Genomic DNA, 23,636 nt, shown 5'->3' on the forward strand with positions numbered 1-23,636 from the left:
GAACACATTTTTTTCCAGAACCTAAAACTGATGCAAGGAATTTAATTCATTGTGTAAAATCTGTATTTGGTTTGGCTAGAGAATGTAATGGAATCAGGCATATGTATATCTTTGAGTAACAGCAGCATGCTAGATTGAAAATAATGAACTAAGGCTGCCGTGCATTTGCACATTTATTTGGACATAGGTTCTATTGAAATGAAGAAATATCATCTGGATGCAAATTGACAGGATGTTAAAATCACAGTTGCTAATTAAAAAAAACAATGCATTGTTTTCTGCTAGCTGTGTTTTACTTCCTGCATACATCTGAAGGCAGCTCTGTTTAGCGAGGCTTTTAATGTTTAATAGATAATTGCATTTTAATGTTCTGTTGGAAGCCGCCCAGAGTGGCTGGGGAAACCCAGCCAGATGGGCGGGGTATAAATAAATAATAATAATAATAATAATAATTATTGCCGGAATGGTTAAACCAACACTTAAATAGTTGTGGTTTGACTGCAATGTTTTGTTTCTTCAGGTTTTCTCTTGAGGATGTATTTAAATCTTGGGTGCTGTATCACCCCAAACAGGTATTAAGAAATAAAAGTTTGGTATTTTTTTTAAAAAATGCTAGAATATCTGTCCCTATATATTTATCTGAAGAAATTATTTTAATATTAACTTTAACTGTATTTGCTTTTTGTACTTGGGAAAGGGCAGAAATATGAATGTGCAAGAAGGTGGAATGTCCACTGCATTTCAGTCCAGTGGTTTTTTGACAGCATTGAGAAGGGATTTTGCCAGGATGAATCCATGTATACAGTCGACCTTAAAGCAAAGCAAGAAAGTGCACCAAGCACATCAACTCCTACTAGCCTAACTAGCAAGCCCGATAGTAAGTATTAAGTTCTGTAACATGTTAACTTCTCTATGAACAGAAAATTAGAGATCTTTATAGCATTATGATTTGATTTATCACTTTTAATGTCTATTGTTGCAGAATTTTTGGCTCATAAACTTTGACAACCTGCGTACTAGTCTAGTTTTTATTTTATTTTATTCTGGAAATGTTTGGAGCCCAAGGCAAGAGCATCCTTGTTGTGTTTTTCAAGTAGACAAGTAGGGCTTGCAAAAAAATGTTGTGGCTTGGAGTGCTCTTGTGTTCCAGCCATGGCTTCTCTGAGCCTGTTGATACCTCTCTGTTGTGTATGGATGGTGGTGTTTGGGCTTTATAATAATCCACACTTTGAGAATGAGCTTGCTGTTAGTATGCAGGATGACTACAATATCTTCCCATAGTCTTGCCATAGTTCCGTTTGGAAAACAAGGCCTGTGGTTGTTAGTAAACTGAGGATTAAATGCATGCAGAGTACTTATTCAATAGTAAAAATCTCTTCTATTGTGTTCATTGGGCTATACTTGCTAGTAAGTGTGTTAGGATTACAACCTTAAGTGTTCTCTATAGTTAAAATAATTCTTCCATACAGCGGTACCCCGTGTTATGTACTTAATCCTTTCCGGGTTACAGTACGTAACCCGAAACGGACAAAACCCGAACAATTTGCTCTGTGCATGCGCAGACCGAAAAACCCGAAAAACAAAAAACCCGTGAAAAGCGCTCTACGCATGCGCAAATCACGCGCACGTCAGGGTGCGCTTCCAGGTTAGCGGAGTTTGTAACCTGAAAAGTACGCAACCCAGAGCGTACGTAACCCGAGGTATGACTGTATATTGTTTTTGTTCTGTATTTAAATCCCTGTATGAAATACTGTATGAAATCCTTAAATCCTTAAAATATACTGAGAATAATAGAATCATGGAGTTGTAGAGTTGGAAGAGACCACAAGGGCCATCTAGTCCAACCCCCTGCAATGCAGGAATCTTTTGCCCAACGTGGGGCTTGAACCCACAACCCTGAGATTGAGAGTCTCATGCTTTTCCAACGGAGCTAACAGCTTGAAAAACAAGAATTCCCTTAAATTTCTTTTCACCTCTTTCTTTGGTCCACATTCCCTCCTTAAGGACAGAAGAAAATTCATAACTTGGGAAATAATTATTTTGAGTAATGGACAGTCTGTCTTCTTGGAGGGACCCTGAATAAGCATTAGGAAGCAGAAAGTGAGTTCTGTCTGTATACAATAGCAGACCACTATATTCAGTATGATAGAACTGAGCTAGTAGTTAAGAAATGCTAAAATAAATAATAACCTTGGCATTTTACCCGTTTTTCTTATACCAAAATGAAAAGGTAGTAGATACAACATTTTCCTAAAATAACTCTTTAACTTTTGTCTCTATCTGAATTTTATTCAAAGGTCGAACACTCTCAGATGTCAGCCACATTTCAAATATTAATTTAAGCGGTGTTAATGAAACCTCTTGTAATTCTACTATGAATAGCAGGCTGGATCCCTCTTCAGATGACCTGAACAGCTTGGATACAAGTTCTTTGCAAGCACCTGAAGATTTACTAGATGGATGCAGAGTATGTCTAACTGTGCATGTGCATATTACCCAAGTAATAAATGTTGTTGATGATGATACTGATGATGATAATACAGACATTTGGATCACCTCAAACTATATAGTTTGTGAGTTTTGCTGAGCAGAATTAGGTATTAAATTCATGAGTGACTTGCTTGGGAACATTTCTGTCCTAAAGTCAGGACAGGCAGCTAAAGGTATTAAGATGATCTCCTAGGACACCACTCACATAGCCTACCTGCTTCGTTTGTGGTTTTCCTTGTAATGGAATTAAATGCAGTCAAGATTAGTTGTCTTCATGCATTTGGTTACTGATAATTGTAAAAGTTGACAATCAATAGGAGACATAGGTGGAGGAAGTGATGTGTACTGAACAGTGACTTACAGATTTAGTAGTGGAAGCTGCTAGAGAGAATTTAAAATACAGCTGCGACTGAATTTGGAGTTTCTCTGTGTCAGTAAACCACCATTTTTCTCTACACTTTCTTGTAGATTTACCTTTGTGGCTTTAGTGGCATAAAATTAGATAAGATGAGAAAACTTATTAACTCTGGAGGTGGTGTTCGTTTTAATCAACTCAATGAAGATGTGACACATGTCATTGTGGGTGACTATGATGATGAAGAACTTAAACTGTTTTTGAAGAAGACCACACAGAGGTACTGATAATAACATGTCTTGTGGTGCAATCCTAAAGGGACGTGGGTAGTGCGGTGATCTATACCACTGAGCCTCTTGGGCTTTATAACCCGAAGGTTGGCGGTTTTAATTTATGCAAAAGGGTGAGCTCCCATTGCTCTTTCCCAGCTTCTGTCAACCTAACAGTTTGAAAGCATGCCAGTGCGAGTAGATAAATAGGTACAGCTGTGGTGGGAAGGTGAATGGCATTTCTGTGCGCTCTGGCACTCGTCACAGTGTTCCGTTGTGCCAGAAGCAGTTTAGTCATGCTGGCCGCATGACCCAGAAAGCTATATGTGAACAAATGCTGGCTCCCTCGGCCTGAAGCGAGATGAACATCCATAGTCACATTTGACTGGACTTGACTGTCCAGGGGTCCTTTACCTTTACCTTTTTAAAATGTAATCCTATACATATCTATAGGGACACGGGTGGCACTGTGGTCTAAACCACTGAGCCTCTTGGGCTTGCTAATCAGAAGGTCAGCGGTTCGAATCCCCGGGTGAGCTCCCGTTGCTTGGTACTAGCTCCTATCAACTTAGCAGTTCGAAATCACGCCAAAAAGTGCAAGTAGATAAATAAGTACCGCTCCGGCGGAAAGGTAAACTGCATTTCCGTGCGCTGCTGTGGTTTTGGTGTTCTGTTGCGCCAGAAGCGGCTTAGTCATGCTGGCCACATGACCAGGACAAAACTGTCTGTGGACAAACCCCGGCTTCCTTGGCTTGTAAAGCGAGATGAGTGCCACAATCCCAGAGTCATCTGCAACTGGACTGAACTGTCAGGGGCCCTTTACCTTTTATACATATCTACTCAGAAGTAAGTCCTGCTGTATTCACTGGAATATACTCCCAGGGTATAGGATTGGAGCCTTAACTTCTGCCAGCATATGGCCCTTATATTAAAGTATTTATAACAATAAATTGACTCCCCATTACATATCCTTTTGTGTGCAGTGATTCACATTTTGAAGTGTATATTTCAGTGTAAATTACTGAAAAGCTTTTAGAGAGTTAAATGAAAGTGATTGTCTTACAGGCTTTATTCTCTGTAATGGTGCTCCTGTCCAAAGAAGTAAATGTAAGCCCTCTGATTTCACATACAGGGACAGAAACATGGATTGTGACAGCAGATCATGTATTACACATCTTTTCCCAAGATAACAAGACTTTATTCTTACAGTATCAAAGGGTGTGTTTTGTACACTTCTCTGTGTGCCACTGCTTTATATTTAAAAAAATTATTCTTGCCTGTGGGCATTGCAGCAATGTAAAATATGGTTGCTCCTTTGTGGAAGCCTATATATAGACTCCTGCCTCTGGTAACTTAATTTTTTGTTTTATAGGCCATATATTGTGACAGCAAAATGGTTGTTGGAATGCTTTAGAAAAGGTTATTTACTACCTGAGGATCAGTACACTTCGGCAAACTACCAGCCACTTAACAGTCCAGTTTTAGAGCAACCTATCTTTCCAAAAAGAAGCAGTCTTTCAAAGAAAGAAGTTGTGAGAACAGTGCAGGCTCCAGAAGCAGATGAAGCTCTACTGTCTCAGTATTCAGCTAATGAGTCCACAGTAGGTAAGATTGCTCTCTCTGTTCCACTGTTGCCTCTTCTCCTTGTTCCAGTATCCCCAACTATCTACAGCTCCCTTATGTTGACCTCCCTCGCTATTCCACCAGAACCTCACAATTTATCTTATCCTTAGAGCCTGTATAAAATTCACAGATTTTCCATCTCTAGTTGGCCTGTTTGCTTTTCAATCACCTCCCTATTTTGCCTCCTTTCCCCCAGTCACCCTGATTCTTGGGTTTAAGGGGCAAATATAGCCCATCTTGTGGAACCTCTTCATATTTTTAATTTTAAAATGTGCATTTTGCTTCTAAAATGTGGGGCATGATTTACTTGGTGCTACTTCGGCTGCTACACAATCACATTTTTTGAAAAAAAAACCACTGGGGCTTACTAAAGAGTTCAGCATTTGCTCTTTTAAAAAATTCGTTTTTATTAAAGGTTTTCTTGTGTTGCGAAACAGACAAATAAGCAGAGGAAATACAGTTGGGGGGAAAGAGAAGGGAGGGAGAGAGATGGGGGGGCTGCTGTTCTTTAATTCTACACAAGTGTTAGCATAGGGGCTATGTCAGCATCACGTGTATAGTCCTTTGTTTATATATATTGACATTGCGAGAGGTTAGGGGGGTCCAGAACTTGGTTGGTTGTGTTCAGTTGGTTGCAGTGTGGCTTGTTTGTATATTGGAGGGGCGTAAGTCGTGAGTTCAGCTTTTGTTGAAATGAAAGACAAGTTGTGTGGAAGAAGTGCTTGGTGGATTGCAATAATTAAAGAGGGTAACCTCTTTAACGTGTGAAGAAGTGATGGGACTCCAGTTCAACATCTCTTCAGCCTAGTAACTTTAACTTGGAGAACGTTTTCTCCTTTTCACGGTCAACACATCTTTCACTTTAATAGTTGTTTTGAAGCAACATTTCCCCCTCTTCCAGTTGATGCCAATAACTACAGTGATATTGATCACACTGCCTTTCGAGAAGAGAAAGAGTTCAGTGCCAGCCATAGTTCCTTGGCAGACACTTCTACAGTCATTGAAGGAGCCTTGTTCAACAAAAAGAGGTTCATTCTTCTGGGTTTTGGTAAAGAGGATGAATCCTGCATGAGGCTTCTGGTTGAAGAGAATGGTGGGAAGGTTCTGCCTCAACAAAGTAAAGCTATTGCTGACTATGCTGTGGTTCCTCTACTTGGCTACAACGTGGAATTAACTGTAGGAGACGTGGTTACAAATACATGGCTGGTAAGTATAAGTCATAGGATAATACATGGAATGTGCGAAAAGAAAAGTTGGTAAAGAAAAATGTTGCTGCTAACTTTAAATTTGCACTGAGGGATGGCATATGCCAAAATAATGTGCACACTCTCTCACTCAAAAAACCTCACCAAATTAGGAATCTTACATATGTATTTTATGTTTTTGTTCTACTTATCCCTGTTCCAATCACAAAAATCCTGTGCTGCAGATGTTTGATCTGTCCACATTCATAAACTGAACCCAGAGACTCACTGGAAGATGGTTAACAAATGGCATCCAGCAATTGGTACAGTTAATTGCTTGATACACCTGAATAAAGCAGATGAATTGTGGTGCCAAATATTATGACAATTACAAAACAATAAATAGTAGCTTTATGTATTGAACCATAGTTTAATTTCCCAGTTGCATTAAACAACTACAGTTACCAAATAAATATGCATTACTACAGTCCCAGAAAGTTGGATATAGAGTGTATTGCACTGTCTCCCAAGACAGATGGATGCCAACAACATTGTATATAGAGTACAGTGGTTTGTTGTCTCAGAACTTCTGTATTGTAGTTGAAAGAATGTCTAGGTTATTGGTTAATCTTTATTTCCTCATCTTTAGGTGGTGTGTGTGGAACAGCAGTCCCTATTAGATCCCCAATCAAGTCCACTTTTCACACCCGTCCCAGTGAAGGAAGGAAACACTCCGTTGGAACAATGTGTATTGTCTTTCAGTCAGTTTAATGGGGCAGAAAGAGATTCTTTAATATATTTGGCACATTTGCTTGGGGCAAGGTATGTAGTATGTCTTTATTTTTGTTAATGTTGTACAAGTTGTAATGTTTCACCTCTGAAATATCAAAAGGGTAATAATCTGTTGCTCAGAGCCATGGCCCACCACAATTTGATACATCTATAAATACAGAATACATACAAAAATACAGAACAGTTTAACATATTTCATCAAACAACACACCTAAAAAGGAACAAAAAAGCAAGACTTTCCCTCTGATACAAAAGGGACACAACCCTCCCCATGAATTAGTGCATAGATTTTGGAGAGAGGCAAAAATGTGTAAGCTTTTTTTAAAAAATCAATTCAGCGATGGAAATTGCTGTTGAAATGTACTTACTGTGATTTATCACTTTTACTTTAAATCACCGTGTTTGTCTGAAGGAGGTGAGCATATTGTGAGCATATATGAAGTAGTGTTCAGATCTTATTTTAAGGTTAATGTTGTAGCGTGGCTTGGTATGGAAATGTCACCTGGCTTTGATTACAGAGTGCAAGAATTCTTTGTGAGAAAAGCCAACCCAAGGAAAGGAATGCTTGTCAGCACCCACCTGGTGGTGAAAGAGCCGGAAGGTTCAAAGTATGAAGCTGCCAAGAAGTGGAACCTTCCTGCTGTTACTATGGCATGGCTGCTGGAGTCTGCAAGGACAGGAAAGAAGGCTGACGACAGCAAGTTCCTGATTGACAATGTGGACACTGAAGGTTGGTTCATTTGAAGCTTTGTCATGCTATGTTCCGTAGCATGATTGCGTAAGGCAGATGTATCCTGTGCTTACTTTCTGATATCCTAATCCTGAGCCAGAGCCGTCTCATCCATAGAGGCCGGTGGCGCGGCGCGCCAGGGCGCTGGGCACCCCAGGGGCGCCCCCGCGAGCCCGCCGCCATACCGGGCTCCCCCTCCCCAACCCGCCCCCGCCCCCACGGGCAGGCGGGCACTCGCGCGCCGGCGGGCGGGCTGTAAGCCGCCCGCCCTCGCCTCCCGGAGCCCCAGCTGGAGCGGCGCGGGGCTTTGCGCGACCTTCCAGCACTCCAGCTGGGGCTCTGGGAGGCGAGGGCGGCCGGCTTGCAGCCCGCCCGCCCGCCCGCCGGTGCGCGAGCACCCGTCCGCCCGCCCCTCATCCTCTGCCCGCCGGCGCGCAAGCGCCTGCTCCAACGCCACGCCCCTCATCCCCTGCTCGCCCACCCCACCCTCCTGAGGGGCGGCCAGCGCGGGAGGGAGGCGGGCGGAGAGGCGGCAGGCTGGGGGCGCCGAGGGATCGCTGCGCCAGGGCGGCTGATCCCTCTAAGACGGGCCTGTCCTGAGCATCTACTGGAAGCATATTGATATGTTAAATGCTGTGAGTGATCCAACATTAGTCATTCTTGGGAGTAGAGCCATTGAAATCAATGGACCCAAGTTATTTATGTTGCCCTAGACTGCATTCTTGGAACTGTTAAGTATTGAGACCATAATATTTTAAGATAGATTTTTTTAGGAGCTTAGAACTTTTACATGGTGCTTCCTAATCTATGCAATATGGATTCCTTGTTTCAATGAATAAAATATTTAAAATGATGAATATGAGTTGCAATTTTACCTGGATAAATTATCTGTGTGCCTCCCCCCCCCAAACCCCTGGCTAACCATGGCAAACATATATGTGGCAACTCATCACCCTAATTTCCACACAACCCTCACTATAAATGAAATTCCTTCCCCCTCCCTCCACCCCCCAAGCCTTGGTAGCATAGTTGCTGAATTGCACAGTCCTTCAGTTATAAGACCCAACCAGAAAAGGCCTAGAATGTTCACTCCCATCTGTGAAAGGAGAAAAGCAGTGTTAGCATTGGTCTTCTGCTGATAGGTAAGAACCCACTACAGTGGTACCTCTGGTTACGTACTTAATTCGTTCCGGAGGTCCGTTCTTAACCTGAAGCACCACTTTAGCTAATGGGACCTCCCGCTGCTGCTGCGCCGCCAGAGCACAATTTCTGTTCTTATCCTGAAGCAAAGTTCTTAACCTGAAGCGTTATTTCTGGGTTAGCGGAGTTTGTAACCTGAAGCGTATGTAACCCGAGGTACCACTGTATTGGTTCAGAACTTTACCAAAGGTGGGTTGTAGCATCATCCCTAGCACCATACAAAAGCACTGTACAAAAGTTGAAAAATACGTTAGCTAAAAGAACCTAATTAGATGCTCGATTACAAAAACTGTATTCAAAAGAAATAAGTAAAAAATAATGATGGTGCTTTAATTTTAATTTATTTTTTTACCCAACAAAAATAAGAGTGTTTCACAAATCATCCAGCTGACGCAGGGACGGATTCTGCATCTCCAAATACACGTGACCATCCCAGCAGTCTCCTTGAAATTGGGAGAAGAACAGCTGTGACACCTCTGGATATGAATCGGTTCCAGAGTAAAGCTTTCCAGAGGGTTGTCTCACATCATATTGGTAACAAGCCAAGCCCTTCACAAGCGGAGAAACCAGTACAGAAGGAACCATCCCTGCATCTTGACACACCATCTAAATTTTTATCTAAAGACAAGCTGTTCAAACCTTCTTTTGATGTAAAGGTAATACCTTGCAAATCTTATTCTCCTATAACACCCTCCCTCTTTTATCTCCTTCCTTTCTATTCCCAGTTTATTTATTAGATGACGACTATGATTATCATTGAATTAGAATAAATGTGTAAACTACCTTTAATAACTTGTAAAACATTTTAATCGCGTGAAAATCCCTTTGAGCAGAGAACCTATGCACAGTTAAATGAGTGCATTTTAATTGCTTTTCAGGATGCGCTAGCTGCTTTGGAAACTCCAGGGAGCTCTAATCCACAAAAAAGAAAACTGAGTACTCCTCTTTCAGAAGTCATTGGCAGGAACTTAAAAGTGGCTTTGGCAAACAGCACTCGGCAAGCAGCTGCTCTCACTGCAAGCCCTCTGTTGAAAGTTGCAACTCAACAAGTGGTAGGCTTGGGTTTTAGATTGATTGGGCAAATATAGCATAAATTGTGTGCTGCTTGTTTGTACAGAAAGATTGGTTAAACGCAGCAGAATTCAAATTGCATTTGGAAGTAAGCATGGCTCCATGGGGAGAGGAGGGATGTGACCACAGTTTTGTATCAACTGGAAGAAGTGGAATTATTTTGGTTCTAATCCGCAAGCCAGCCATGGGCTGCGCCTGTACTTCCTGAACATGTAGATAACCAGTGTTGTCTCATTTTACATTTCCAATCACTTATCAATGGGTGGTGGAAGGGGTTGCCTTGATTCACTCCCACCTACCCCACCCAACCCCAAATCCTTTAACCCGCTCACAGGTCCTTGTATGATCAGTGGAAACAGTTGGTCCTGGTAAGTATCAACCACCCTCAATTCCAACCTGATAATTGCCACCTGCCCAGGTTTTAACTTGTCTGAATTAATTTTAAGATGTATTTTAATTAATTGATGTCTGTTTTTATGCATATTGTGTTGTTTTTATGATGTTAGCCGCTCTGAGCCTGGCCTTGGCCGGGGAGGGCGGGATACAAATAAAAATTTATTAGTATAATTTTTATCATTAACAAAAAATCAGTGCTGTCATAACTGGCACTACATTTCTAGAGATACCTTCATGAATTTGGTATTGCTGAACTGTTGCATTGAAGGAGAAAGGAAGGAGAATAACTTTTCTTTCATTACATTACAAACAAACAAGTGAATTCACCCTTGAAAATGTGACCCCGAAGTACATTTCTCCCAATTCTACTTTGAACAGGAAGAGGAGCCAAAGCCTCTAGTTGATGTTGTCATATGTGTGAGTAAGAAGCTCAGTAAAAAGCAGAGCGAGCTGAATGCCATTGCTGCTTCCCTTGGAGCAGATTACAGGTACATGCAGTTAACAGAATTCTTCACTGATAAGTATTTGACATCTAGCTCTTGAAATTATTATAATGATTCAAGTGCCTAAAATTTTCTAGTTGCTGTACAAAGATAAAAAGCAGTGATGGTCCTGCCCTCAGGTTTACAATCTAGCACACATAATGCAAAAAGGAAAATGGAGGGAGGAATTTGAGGGTAAGAAAATTTATTTCACTGGTCTGGTTCACAAGTCACACTGAACTATAGTTAAAATAAATTGTGGTTTTGTGTGAATGAACAGTATGCTGGTGCATATTCCTCACCCCTGCTGCACTGGTGGGAAAACAACCATTATCTGGCTTGTGTCATCTGAACCTTGGACTAATGGTTTGTTTCTCTCTAAACAAACCATGAGCAGAAGCTAAGTAAGAAGGAAACCTATAACTACCGTAGATCTAGGTTGAAAAGAGACCTCAGATTTACTGTATCTGAACAAAAATGGAGTATGATTTGGAACTCAGTAAAGAACTCTCCAATACAGAAAGCCTATCAATACAGAAAGCTCAATATATATTATGGTGATATCTGACACTTGCTAGGCTTAATAAATTTCATGTAGATGCATGTTTCAGGTGTTGGAAGCCTTCAGCAATAAATGCCAATTTCTTACATATGTGGTGGGAATGCTAGATGACACATGACTTTTAGAGAAAAATAATTGGTGTTATATGACTATTATTGGGATTAAGCTCTATGCTGATTTAATGGATAGGGGCTGATGTATCAAAGAATATGAAATCTCTAATAACAAATTTATTAATCTAAAAAAAAAAAGTCGGGGCGTATAAGTGGAAAACCCCACAAGCTCCAACTAGATGGGAATGATTGTGCAGAGATGGACAAATTAATAGTTATGATGCATATGAGAAGTGGTAGCATTCAGAATACTATATTTGTTGATAAGTGGCTGGGTCTTGTAAGTTACTGGAATCAATGCAATGGAAGCTTGAGACTTTCTGTGATTGTTTTGTATAACTTGCAGACCATAAATCTATCCTGTAACTCATTTGAGAACCTATTTTGTAAAAGATTGAATAAATAAATTAAATTTGTTCCAGTTTTTGAATGTAACACAGTGAATAACCCTGGGAAGGTGCCATTGTTCAGTGGTACAGCATCTGCTTTGCATACAGAAGGTCCCAGGTTCATTCAGGCTCTGGCAACGGCTAGAAATATCTTCTGCCTGTAACCCTGGAGTGCTGTTGCTAGTGTGTGTAAACTGCACTGAGCTAAATGCGTAAATTTGTCTGATTCAGTATAAGGCAGCTTCCAACGTTACCTTTGAAAGATGTCCATCAAAATGTGACTATTAAATTTGAATTACCAGGTGGACATTTATGTTCCTGAAAAACAGATCAGGGTTTTGAAGGACGGTTTTAAATCACCATATTTTTTGACTGATTCTTTTTTTTAAAAAAATTGGCATATTTACCATTAAAAAAGATCAGCATTCCTGGTCTTCTTGGGGTGAGGCATGTGGACCCTCCTGCATGCGATGATGATGGATGTTATTTCTAAGACCTGTCCCAGTTTGGGGTGTGTGCAGGTGTTAGGAATGTTGAGTTGGCATCCTGATAACCACAAGTCACCCGCTATTCCCAGAATTGGAAATCACTTAACGTGGAGTTTAACATGTCTTACATATCTTTTAGGTGGTGCTTTGATGAAACTGTAACTCATTTCATCTACCAGGGAAGGCAAAATGATAGTAACCGGGAATACAAATCTGCTAAAGAAAGGGGCATACATGTAGTGTCGGAACACTGGCTTTTGGAGGTATGGAGAAACAGTTTTTTCCTAACACAAGGATGGGGAAAGCGGCAGGTTGCACAACATGTCATTACTGACTACTTCTTTTTATGTGAATTGAATCTGTTTTAAAAATCGAGCATATATGGGTTGACAGCATACATTAACCATATTAAGGCTAAAGTCAATTGATTTCAGTGAGCCTACTCTGAGTTTAATGGGATATCATTCATAAGCAGTGTTCTGTGCATGCCAGTCTGCATGCAATATAAGGCTGTGCAATATAAGGGTTCAGCAACTTCAAATGAAGTGCCATGTGTGCTACTTCTGTTTCATATATCCATAAATGTAGCTTGGCAATATTTGTGCACTTACACTGCAGTTCTTCTAAAGTCCATCTGTATTTCAAAAGCTTGATTGTGTTTCAGCAAGACATGTCACCTGCTGCTTGTCTGCTACTAAGTATGTCGCTGAAGCACTGTGCTAAAAGAGAGTGAGGTGAAAGTGCTATTAAGTGAGAAACACAGTCTCTGAGTCAGCGGTTGCCAATATGGCAGCCACCATATTTTATTAGATTCAAAGTATCATTGTCCCTTACTATTGGCTATGTTAGCTAGGGGCTGAGGACAGTTGGGAGCCCAGCATCTAGAGAGCACCACATTGGCAACTTGTACTCTTGAGTAATACTGTACATTTGTGATTCTAAGGGCAGTGCTGTTTCCATTGGTGCGGCAGTACTAAGTAGCCAGTGATTGGTGTGGGACCGAAAAGGAAATAATAGAAGACCCTGCAAAGTACCAGCCAGAAATACATACAGTGGTGCCTCGCAAGACAAAATAAATTCGTTCCACGAGTCGTTGCGTATTGCGAAAATTTCGTCTTGCGAAGCACAGTTTCCCATAGAATGCATTGAAAGATTTCCCATAGGAATGCATTGAAACGTTTTCGTCTTGCGAAGCATGACCATAGAAAAATTCGTCTTGCGAGTCACCTAAAAAATCGCAAAACCCTTTCGTCTAGCGAGTTTTTCTTTGCGCGAGGCATTCGCCTTGCGAGGTACCACTGTACACTGTAAACAGCACATTTTCCTGGATATCTATTCCTCTACCATTCAGCCCTTCAGTTCATTTCCTGTCTTTCTTTCAGCTCTCCTACAGTGTATTTGTCTTCCAACTCTGGTGTCTCTCATCTTCTGTCCTTAGTTACTTGTGTGGCTCCCAGTTCAAGTTCCCCCACTCATCTATCCTCTTTCTCCATTGCCCTGGTTAGGCTTATCCTTTTATTTTAAAGTCTCTTGTTTAATCACTTAATTACTGTTATTTTAAAGTGGTGTGCAGGCAACTCACAATTTACACTAGGGTTACGTTTCACACTTCTGTGCATGTAATTACTTACATTGAAGCATGTAATTACTTATATTGGGAGCACCCTGGTGAGTCGTCCTGGTTCGTGAGGAGACCTTCCCCAGAGCCCAAAGAGGATGTCCTCTTTGAGCTATGGGGAGCATCTTCTTGCAAGCCAGAGGCATAGCGGGGCTTTGCTGAGGCCTCCCGCCTAACAGCTGATGTGCAGGGTAGAGCAGCTCCTGCTGCTGCTGCTTCCCCGCATGTCAACTGTGGAAGCCGCTCTGTCCCTGCGACTTGTGCAGCTTGCGCAGCTGAGGTGCAGGGAAACAGCGGCTGCTAATGCTTCTCTACCCCACACGTCAGCTTTTGGGTGGGAGGCCTTTCCAAAGCCTCCTGTGTCTTTGCCTTGTGAGGAGACCCACCCCAGAGGGCCCCCCCCCCATCTCTGGTAACAGAGAATAAACATTTCATGCATCCAATGAAACAGTTTCTAGTTCATGAAAGCTTATGCCGCAGCAAAATTGTTAATTTTCAAGGTGCCACAGGATTGTTTGTTTTACCAACAAAGTAACATTTTTGAGGAACATATTTATTGTTGGCGGAGCAGAAAAAGAAATGTTTCCTTAACAAAAATAAAATAAAATTGCTCACTTCCTTGCTCTTAAGTTTGTAGCATTAATTCCTTTCCCTACTAACTCTCTCCAGAGTGCACAAGAATATAAACGGCTGCCTGAATCTCTCTATCCCTACACATATAACCCTAAAATGAGTTTGAATATTAGTGGTATTCAAGATGACAGATTCTCAGATCGGCTAGATTCGGCTGAAAAAACAGGGAAGGAAGATGAGGTATGGTAGATGCAATTTGTGTGTGTATGTGTGTTTTAAAATCATTATGGTAATCTTAACCTGGATGAATAAATAACAGAACAGTGAATGGCTTTCTGCAATTGTTTTCACTTAAATTATGCTAATTCTGTAATCTAATAAATGCTGAAAGTTTCAATTTGTTGTAGATATGGCAGTTAGTGTTCACAACATTATGAAAGCAAAAGGAATAAACTATTGACGGCTATATGACCACATTCGGGATGTGGGTGGCACTGTGGGTGAAACCACAGAGCCTAGGGCTTGCCGATCAGAAGGTCGGTGGTTCGAATCCCCGTGACGGGGTGAGCTCCTGTTGCTCGGTCCCTGCTCCTGCCAATCTAGCAGTTCGAAAGCATGTCAAAGTGCAAGTAGATAAATAGGTATTGCTCCGGCGGGAAGGTAAATGGCATTTCCGTGCGCTGCTCTGGTTCACCAGAAGTGGCTTAGACATGCTGGCCACATGACCCGGAAGCTGTACGCCGGTTCCCTCGACCAGTAAAGTGAGATGAGCACCACAACCCCAGAGTCGTCCGCGACTGGACCTAATGATCCTTTACCTTTACCTTTTTGACCACATTCAGCTACTTGGAGGAAAGGCCAGAGCTTAATGGTAGAGTTATCGGTGGTGCATGTAGGTCAGCCCCAGCATCTCCAGGTAGGCTTGAGAAAGATCCCTGTTTAAATCCCTGGAGATCTGCTGTCTGTCAGTGTAGACCACAAGTGGGGACCCTCCATATGTTGTTTGCCTTCACCTTCACCATCTCCCCAGTTAGAATGGCCAATGTTCAGGGGACAAAGAAGTTGCAGCCCACACACATTTGGGGGGCCTTCAGTTCCCCATTCCTAGTGTAGACAATACTGAACGAGATGAGCTATTGGTCTGACTTGGTATAAGGCAGCTTCCTGTGTTAATGTCATAGTGACAACCTAGAAGTAGATTTACTTTTGTTGGACTGTTGAATATTTTTGTTGGGTTTATTAGTAAAGTTTTATACAATTATCCTTGCATCAATATTGAACACAGGACAAATTGCTATACTTTTTCTGTTCTGAGATATGACTTGTGTAACACCTGAACATAAACTTTTTCAGAAAATGTCGTTGGATACTAATGATACAGAAGATGTTACTATGGATCAAGTGACTGAGGCAGTTTCTGCCGAAAAAGAGAATGCATCAAAAGGAGGTAACTCTTTGTGTGCATTATTGTGTGGTTTGGCATCTGCCATCCGTTTTTGCCATATGCTGAAGATGCACTTCTTTACCCTGACCTTTTAGAACCCACCCTATTCTTGTGATTGTAACTTGTTTTAAACTCCTTTTAATGTTGTATTTTTTATTTGTGTGACCCACCCCTGGGACCTTAGGACAAGGGGCAGAATTTTCAGTGAGTTCTTGAAATGTACGGAATATGGAAGGGCAAAGTATACGTAACTAATAAGCAGTGAAGAAGGGGCCCACATGGCTTTTATTACATGGCATTTGACATATTTTAAGTAGAAAGAGCTGTTATTTATTTACATTTCTTTTGAACTCCAGTTTTAACACAGACACTGGAAATGAGGGAGAACTTTCAAAGGCAGCTACAGGAAATCATGACTGCAACATCACTAGCAAAGTTTCAAGGACAAAGAAAATCTTTGTCTAGGAATGGCTTTGACAATTCTCCGACAACTCCAGATGGCCCTCGTTCTGTTCGTAACGGCCGTAGCCGAGTCTTGGAAGCCCTAAGGTAGGTACTATGTGACATGTGAACACATCTTGAATTTCTGGGCTACCACCCTAGGAAGCTAAGCATAGGCAGCCAGAGGTGTCTTCTGAGGTTTTTGCTGCAACTGCTTGTGTGACTGAATGACAAATTTCTAAATGGAAAAGGGACTTGTCTTGATCAGCTGCACAAGTGTCTGCAACAGAAACTTTAAATGCCCAGCTGTGAATGCAGTTCTCCCATGCTAGTTCACAGGAGACTAAATTATCCCATTGACTGCATTGTAACCTAAGTCCAGCTAACCTAAGCTTGTTCTAACCCAATGTTTCATTACTGTTGCGTAAGGTTAGGGAACCCGTGACCCTGCAGATGTTGCTGGACTTCAAATTGCCAACAACTCCAGTAAAGCATAGCTGAAAACCAGGTATAATAGGTGCTGTTGTTGTACGGCTGCATCAGGAGGGCCAGAGGTTTTCCAACTCTGCTGTACAGAGAACTCTGTGTACTTACTAAAGCAGTGCACATCCTCATTGTTCATTTTGGTCCTTAGGCAGTCACACCAGGTAGCAATGGATGTCAACACAGAGCCATCACAGAGTGAACAGATTATTTGGGATGACCCCACTGCAAGAGAAGAGAGGGCAAGGCTTGCTAGTAACCTTCAGTGGCCCAGCAGCCCCTCACAGTGTTCTGAACAAATTCAACCTCTTGCAGTAAATACTGGAGACCTCTCACTTACAAAATCCTTTACCGATACGGAAATTGCTGAAATGGGTAAGAAGAGCAAACTGTGTGATTGAGTTGAAAAAGCTTGTTTTCATGGTTAAAAAAATTCCCTGGATTATGGTCACTTAAGACTGTAGATGTGTAGTTGTATTATTGAAGGTTTCTCTGTTTTTGTTTTGTTTTTAAATGCTGCATGTCTGGGGCAAGTCTAGGTTAGAATTAAGCTCAGGCATAGTTCTCTATATATAATGAAGATTTTCTTTGTATAGTGGAGTCCTCAGTGATGTGAGTCCCCACCACTGGTACAATGTTAAGAATTCATTAACAGTTTTACCATCTGATGTACAATTATTATTATTATTGGCTAGGCCCAATCTAATGGTTACGTGTTTTTGTTGCTACCAGGAATTGTGTATTCCAGTGTAGAGCAGTTTGTTGTCAACTAACTATATACTTGCTTTGTGTCAGAAGATACCAGTGGTGATCCATTGAAAAAACAAACCGTTGCCTTTTTATTCATGTATATTTGAAACACCTTCCTCACACCAAATATTTAGGGGTAGGAAGGAGTTGAGAAATTGGCCTTAAGGATGTGTCTGGAACAGAATATGGCGGCAAAGGAAAGGTTGAAGCTGTCTTGGGTATCTAGGGATGGAAGGTGGACATGACTAACCAAATATTCACATGATAGAATTATGAATAAGAGATTTTTTAAAATACTTTGTATGGTTTATGTGGCACTTCAAAAGCATTAAGGATACATGATAATTTTGTTCTACAGTCAGTCTGTTCTCATGTGTAGGCAAACACAGGCGAATCCCAATTTAGGCGCATTCAAACCAATTTAGGCACTGAACCAGAAAGTAGCCCCAAAACGTCATAAAAAGGGGTGGAGCGAGTTTATATGTGCTCTACCGACATGCATAGGGGTCTGGAATAGAACCTCTGTGTAAAACAAGGATTTCCTGTAAGTTCAGGCTGCAGTCTTGATCATTTATAGGCTATTTAAACCAACAGGGTTATATGTTTTAGATTGTGGCTGCCACTTTTGAAGGTTCTGATTTAAATAATACATTATTTTTTCTCTCCTTTTCATTTTCTGTTTGGCTTCCTTTGAGAACTGTTTCAGTTTTATATTTGCCTGCTTTTGTGATTTGATCCTTTTTTTGCTTTATAGAAATTGATGAACCTGCAAAAACAGATTGGGTTGAGGTCCCAAAGCTTCCAGGCTGTAGAAATCCAGAAATCCCCGTGAAAGAAGATAATCTGATCCCAACTCCGCTGGCTCCTGCCATTGCCTTTCCTTTGGCAAATCCTCCTGTGGCTCCTCAGCCAAAAACAAATGTATGCCTTATGACAGCATGCTGATTCATATATTAATATTTGCATTGAGAAGTTGTATTCCAGTGTTCGTTTGAACTTTCATTTGAAGTTGTTAGTAGTTTAGTATTAACATACAGATAATAGATTGCAGCAGACAGTAAGTATTTTATCCCCATGGCTTCTTGGCAATTACTTTAAATCCCATATGCAACCTGCTTTTTCCTGCCAGCTCAAGAATAATGGAGAGGTTGAAGGGAATAGGAAGTACCTGTGATTTGCTCTGTTAAAATAATTTCATTATGGGGATTAGGAGTTCAGGAATGATTTTTGCAAAGATTTCAAGGGTCTGACATATTGGTTGAAATATCTGGAGGTATTTAATTTCATGTAGGGCTCGTTGACTTTGTGCTACCTGCTAAATTACTGTATATTGCATATTTCATATAGATGGACTTCAGCTCTGATTTGTTCAGCTATACTTGATCAGAATAAATAGCTTCTACTGTATACCTTGCCATTTAGTAGAGACTCAGGCAAAGATATCAAAGTGATTTTTAAAACAACAAATATGTAACTAAGTCTCTCTAGGGGCTGATATATGTTTTTAAAATGTGTGACTGAATTAAATTGTATGTGTGGACATGGATAATGGGTCAAACTGCTGGGAATCAATGACATCTTTTTGTCCTTTCCTCTTTTCCCCAAACTTACCTTTTCAGGTCATTAGAGTAGACCAAATGACTGCTGAAGAACCAAAAAAAGAGTACAGATTCCAGCTGTCTTCTGTTCGCCCTCAGGCACGGATTGATTATTACCATATGATTGAAGAGCTGGGTAAGAAATCTGTGACCAGAGCATATTGGGGCTCCATCTGGTTGTTGTTGTTGTTGTTGTTGTGTGGCTTACCAGCCTGTGTAGTATGGTGGTTAAGAGCAGCAGACTCGTAATCTGGGGAACTGGGTTCACTTCTCCGCTCCTCCACATGCAGCTGCTGGGTGACCTTGGGCTAGTCACACTTCTCTGAAGTCTCTCAGCCTCGCTCACCTCACAAAGTGTTTGTTGTGGGGGAGGAAGGGAAAGGAGATTGTTAGCCTCTTTGAGACTCCTTAGGGTAGTGATAAAGCGGGATATCAAATCCAAACTCCTCCTCCTCCTCCTCCTCCTCCTTCTTCTTCTTCTTCCTCCTCTTCTTCTTCTTCTTCTTCTACTACTACTACTACTACTACTACTACAAAACAGCTCATCACTTTCTATGTCTGACCTTCCTCTAGTAGGAATTGCTTGTAAAAATAACTAGTTAAAATCCATTCTTTAGGTGGAGTGGTGCTTGAGAAGCAGTGCTTTGACCCTAGGTGTACCCACACAATAGTGGGGCACCCTATTGGCAACGAGAAATTCTTGGCATCAATGGCAGCTGGAAAGTGGGTACTTCATTGCTCCTACCTGGATGCATGCAGAACAGTACAATGCTTTCTACCGGTATGGCATACTTTTAAGCAAATGTTAGTCTGTTTTTAAAACTCTTTTACTGTTGTATTTGTTTTTGTTTTTAAATGTGTACCCTGCTTTTCCCCACCACATCTGTGTCACAAAGTAGCTTACAAAATGAAAACATACAATATACAAAATTCAAAACTTAAATATTGGAGATTAAAACATCAGAACACCATTCATGGTGCAAAGGCATAAATGAAGCTGATATAATTTACAAAAGCAGCATATGATCGGAACGCAAATGATGTGGTCAATTTGCTGAAGCTGAGTAGGTCTGAGGCTGGGCAGTGTATAGATGGGAAATTGTACATATGCTGCCTTGAGTTCCATGGAATAAATACATGAGGGGAAAACAATGAACCGAAATCTTGCCTCGCCCCAATGTCTTAAATGACTGAATCCCACTTTAATTAGCTACTCCATGGATTTAAGCTGAGACTTCATTATTTAGGTTGAGTGGTGCTGGAACTTGGGTAATTTAAAAGGATACTTTCCCTTAAAAAAAAAAAATCTCAAAGGGCACCCAGTATAAATGTTACATGTATTTTATTTGTTTATAAACTATAGGTTGCTTGTTTTTGGGATTTTTCTTGTTTAATGTTGTTGACTGAATTGCAGTGAATAAGAGACTTTCCACTCATTAGGAGGAAGATTTTGAATGGGGAAGTAATTCCATACTCAGTGCTGCGTCTGAAATAACTGAATCCCAGAAGAATTTAGCAGTTGCAGCAGTGAGGTGGAGGAAAATGATACAAAGACGACGAGAGGAAGATGGCATTTCTACGGTATTTTTTTCCTGAGGAGCAGTGGGGTTTTTGAAAGTAGCTCTCAGCTTTTTATTGATTAATTAATTGACACTTTGTAGCTGTAAAGAGAGATGCACTTCATTATTATTTCATTTTTTAAAATTGAAAATAATTCCTTTCCTAAACAAAATAGAAACAAAAAGTGAATAAAGAAATGAAAAGGTATGTTATATCACTATATATTCAAGTGATGTACTTCAGTATAATAACTATAAACAGCATTCTAATTTACTAACTTGTTAAGCATTCTAACTTGTTAATCTGCTTTTAGAAAATGTGTTGCTAAACTTACTTTAAAAATTTGTAGCATTTTATACGTATGTGTTCATGTGTATATACACATATTAATAGCTCTCTCTTTGTAGGGGGCATTTCATCATTGGAAAGTTATTTTGAATGTTGACCCAGCCAAGGAAGCAGGCTTCAAACGTCTTCTAGAGTCAGGCGGAGCAAAGGCATGTATTCTGTTCATTTGCCAATATTGATGCCATAATTGCTATTTGATGAGTTGCATCCAGATTACCGCTTTAAAAACTGGAGAATTTGTTAAATACAAGGATCTAATAAGAAGATACGATTGAATTCTCGATTGTTGGAAATACCTGTTATTCTGGAAAGCTGAATATTTTCAAGTAATGGTTGAACATCCTTTTAACAGAGGTAGATTTTTGTCTGTATAATTCAGATTTAGGGTACCCACTTGCTAGGTTCTCTGTGGCTAGTAATTTATTCACAGACCCCCTCAATTCTGCACTCTCTCCTTAGCCATTGGCTCTTTAAGACTGGATACAGGACAGTGTGTGCACAGGCTTGAAAATAGTTTCGGAAGCTGCATGTGACATGGAGGACTACTACGCTTTGCTTTGCACTGTGCTGTAATATTGTGCAGTACCAATGGCACTTGTCCAGCCAATTTCCTTCCTAGTATTCTGGGAGAGTGGAAACTATGTTTAGAGATAGGGTAAGGTGTCAGAGGAACAGAGTCATGGGGGCTAAGCCACGTGGAGATGTTGTACAACCACTGCACCCTATTTTGACAACATAGCAGTTAATATCTTCTCAATTTTGCATGCCACTTCCAGAGCCATCCTGGAAGCTGCAAGCAGGGCTGTCTTGTGGTTCACCTTCTGAAATTCTTCTGGCAAGGCTAGCTTAAATGTTAATAGTTCGCATGTACCATATATATAAGTAAATCAGTGTCTCGTTTGTGTGTTTGAAATTACAGGTGCTGCCTGCTCATTCTGTCTCTGCGTTTAGAGAAGCAACCCATCTTTTTGCCGATTTTAACAAGCTGAAGCCAGAGGATTTAAGAGATTATTTAGGAGAGGCTTCTGCTCATGGAGTGAACTGCCTGAAGCCAGAATACATTGCTGACTATCTTACAAAGGTCTGCATGCCAGTAGCACAATGTGACTTTTGTTACTTTTAAGAAAACTTGCCACTTTTAAAAAAACTGTTGCAACAACTATGTGCAGAATTTTGTGTGCCTAGGGCAAGGATTAATGGACGTGGGTGGCTCTGTGGTCTAAACCACAGAGTCTAGGGCCTGCCGATCAGGTTGGCGGTTCAAATCCCCACGACGGGGTGAGCTCCTGTTGCTTGGTCCCTGCTCCTTCCAGCCTTGCAGTTTGAAAGCATGTCAAAGTGCAAGTAGATAAATAGGTAAACGGTGTTTCTGTGTGCTGCTCTGGTTTGTCAGAAGCAGCTTAGTCATGCTGGCCCAGAAGCTGTACACGGCTCCCTCGGCCAATAAAGCAAGATGAGTGCTGCAACCCCAGTGTTGTCTGCGACTGGACCGAATGGTCAGGGGTCCCTTTTCCAGGGCAGACTTTAGCCAGTATTCCAGCTGAAATGCTAGGGTAATTAAGTATGGAAAGAGAATGTCTGATAATGAATTCAAGGGTATGAAAATTGAGTGGAAAACTTAAAAGCCAAAAGCATGTGTTCCTATTGTGGGTGTGCATGTGTTGGTAACGGGTACTCCTTAAGAACATTCTAGGTAACAGAAATGTGGGACTAATGATGGTTTGGATCTTTAAAAAACTAAAATCTTGTTTTGAAGGAGCAACCACCTCAAATGGAAGGTTATCGTTTGCTGTTATGAAGATAGGCAACAGCTTCTGGCAGAGAACATGAAACCAGGTTATCTTAGAAGCAGATATCTCCTGAAGAAACACGCCCGATAAAACAAGTCTGAGTATGTTGATACCTTAAAAATATTTTTTCAGATTTCTATTTATACTTATTTTCTTTCCACATAAAAAGGTCATTAAATGTTTTTGTAATATTTTGTGTATATTGCCTTTAAAATGAAATTTGGTTGCTTTATTTTCTTAGATTTATGTCCCTTTGTGTGGAGCTTAGTCATGCTTCCCCATAGCCTATTTTCATCCCTTTTTGGCTGCTTTTACATTTACTTTAGAATAAAGGATGTTGGACTTACTGTGAAGGTTAGTTCTGCTCAGCTGGAGGTCAGTGATGGAGGATTCCTCCATTTCTGGAGGCTGGATTTTCAGAACCTTCTACCTGTAGGAGCTCCCTCAGTTCTGGAATGTACACCATTCCTAATACTCTAGAAGACAGGCACTTCAGTATGTTGAATGAAATGCAATATGCTTAATAAGAAGCAATATGCTTAATAAGAAGCATAGGAGGGCATTTACTCTCAGTGCAGAACTTTTCTTAACCCCTGCCCTATTCAGTCATTATTTGCATTTTGAGGCAACAAGAGACTGCTGGACCATGCTTTTAGCCCCTGCCCTCATACTTCCCATGGGCTAAGTTCAATAATCGACAGCAGCAAAACTGCTGTACTTTAGGCTGCACATGTAGGTATCTCATTGTTGATTGTAGTAAGCAGATGGGAAGCCAGGAGCCATTTGACAATGAGAGCAGGGCTAAAGGTTTGCCCTGGAAACTGCTTGCTACTTGCAGAGTAATGATTGAAAAAGGCTCAGCTAGTGCAACCTGACACAAGTTTTGA

General features: G+C 40.9%; 1 protein-coding gene across 3 annotated transcripts in view; it reads left to right on the forward strand.

Moving 5' to 3' along the window:
* TOPBP1 (DNA topoisomerase II binding protein 1) overlaps positions 1-22,978 on the forward strand; it is a 30,057-nt gene extending 7,079 nt beyond the window's left edge. Inside the window, exons 7-28 of one of the 3 annotated variants that reach the window (XM_033164980.1) lie at positions 698-877; positions 2,298-2,467; positions 2,959-3,125; positions 4,487-4,719; positions 5,618-5,943; positions 6,571-6,743; positions 7,232-7,443; positions 9,010-9,299; positions 9,522-9,695; positions 10,489-10,598; positions 12,284-12,407; positions 14,432-14,575; positions 15,689-15,782; positions 16,136-16,328; positions 16,855-17,078; positions 18,208-18,374; positions 19,073-19,187; positions 19,669-19,832; positions 20,492-20,632; positions 21,019-21,108; positions 21,879-22,040; positions 22,716-22,978. In XM_033164980.1, coding sequence (XP_033020871.1) covers positions 698-877; positions 2,298-2,467; positions 2,959-3,125; positions 4,487-4,719; positions 5,618-5,943; positions 6,571-6,743; positions 7,232-7,443; positions 9,010-9,299; positions 9,522-9,695; positions 10,489-10,598; positions 12,284-12,407; positions 14,432-14,575; positions 15,689-15,782; positions 16,136-16,328; positions 16,855-17,078; positions 18,208-18,374; positions 19,073-19,187; positions 19,669-19,832; positions 20,492-20,632; positions 21,019-21,108; positions 21,879-22,040; positions 22,716-22,757 — 3,695 coding nt within the window. In that variant the 3' untranslated portion in view covers positions 22,758-22,978. The remainder of the gene's footprint in view (positions 1-697; positions 878-2,297; positions 2,468-2,958; positions 3,126-4,486; positions 4,720-5,617; positions 5,944-6,570; positions 6,744-7,231; positions 7,444-9,009; positions 9,300-9,521; positions 9,696-10,488; positions 10,599-12,283; positions 12,408-14,431; positions 14,576-15,688; positions 15,783-16,135; positions 16,329-16,854; positions 17,079-18,207; positions 18,375-19,072; positions 19,188-19,668; positions 19,833-20,491; positions 20,633-21,018; positions 21,109-21,878; positions 22,041-22,715) is intronic. The other 2 variants (XM_033164982.1, XM_033164981.1) reach the window with 2 other exon arrangements.
* The last annotated feature ends 658 nt before the right edge of the window (positions 22,979-23,636 follow it).

Source organism: Lacerta agilis, chromosome 12, assembly GCF_009819535.1.
Source record: "Lacerta agilis isolate rLacAgi1 chromosome 12, rLacAgi1.pri, whole genome shotgun sequence".
NCBI lineage: Eukaryota > Metazoa > Chordata > Lepidosauria > Squamata > Lacertidae > Lacerta > Lacerta agilis.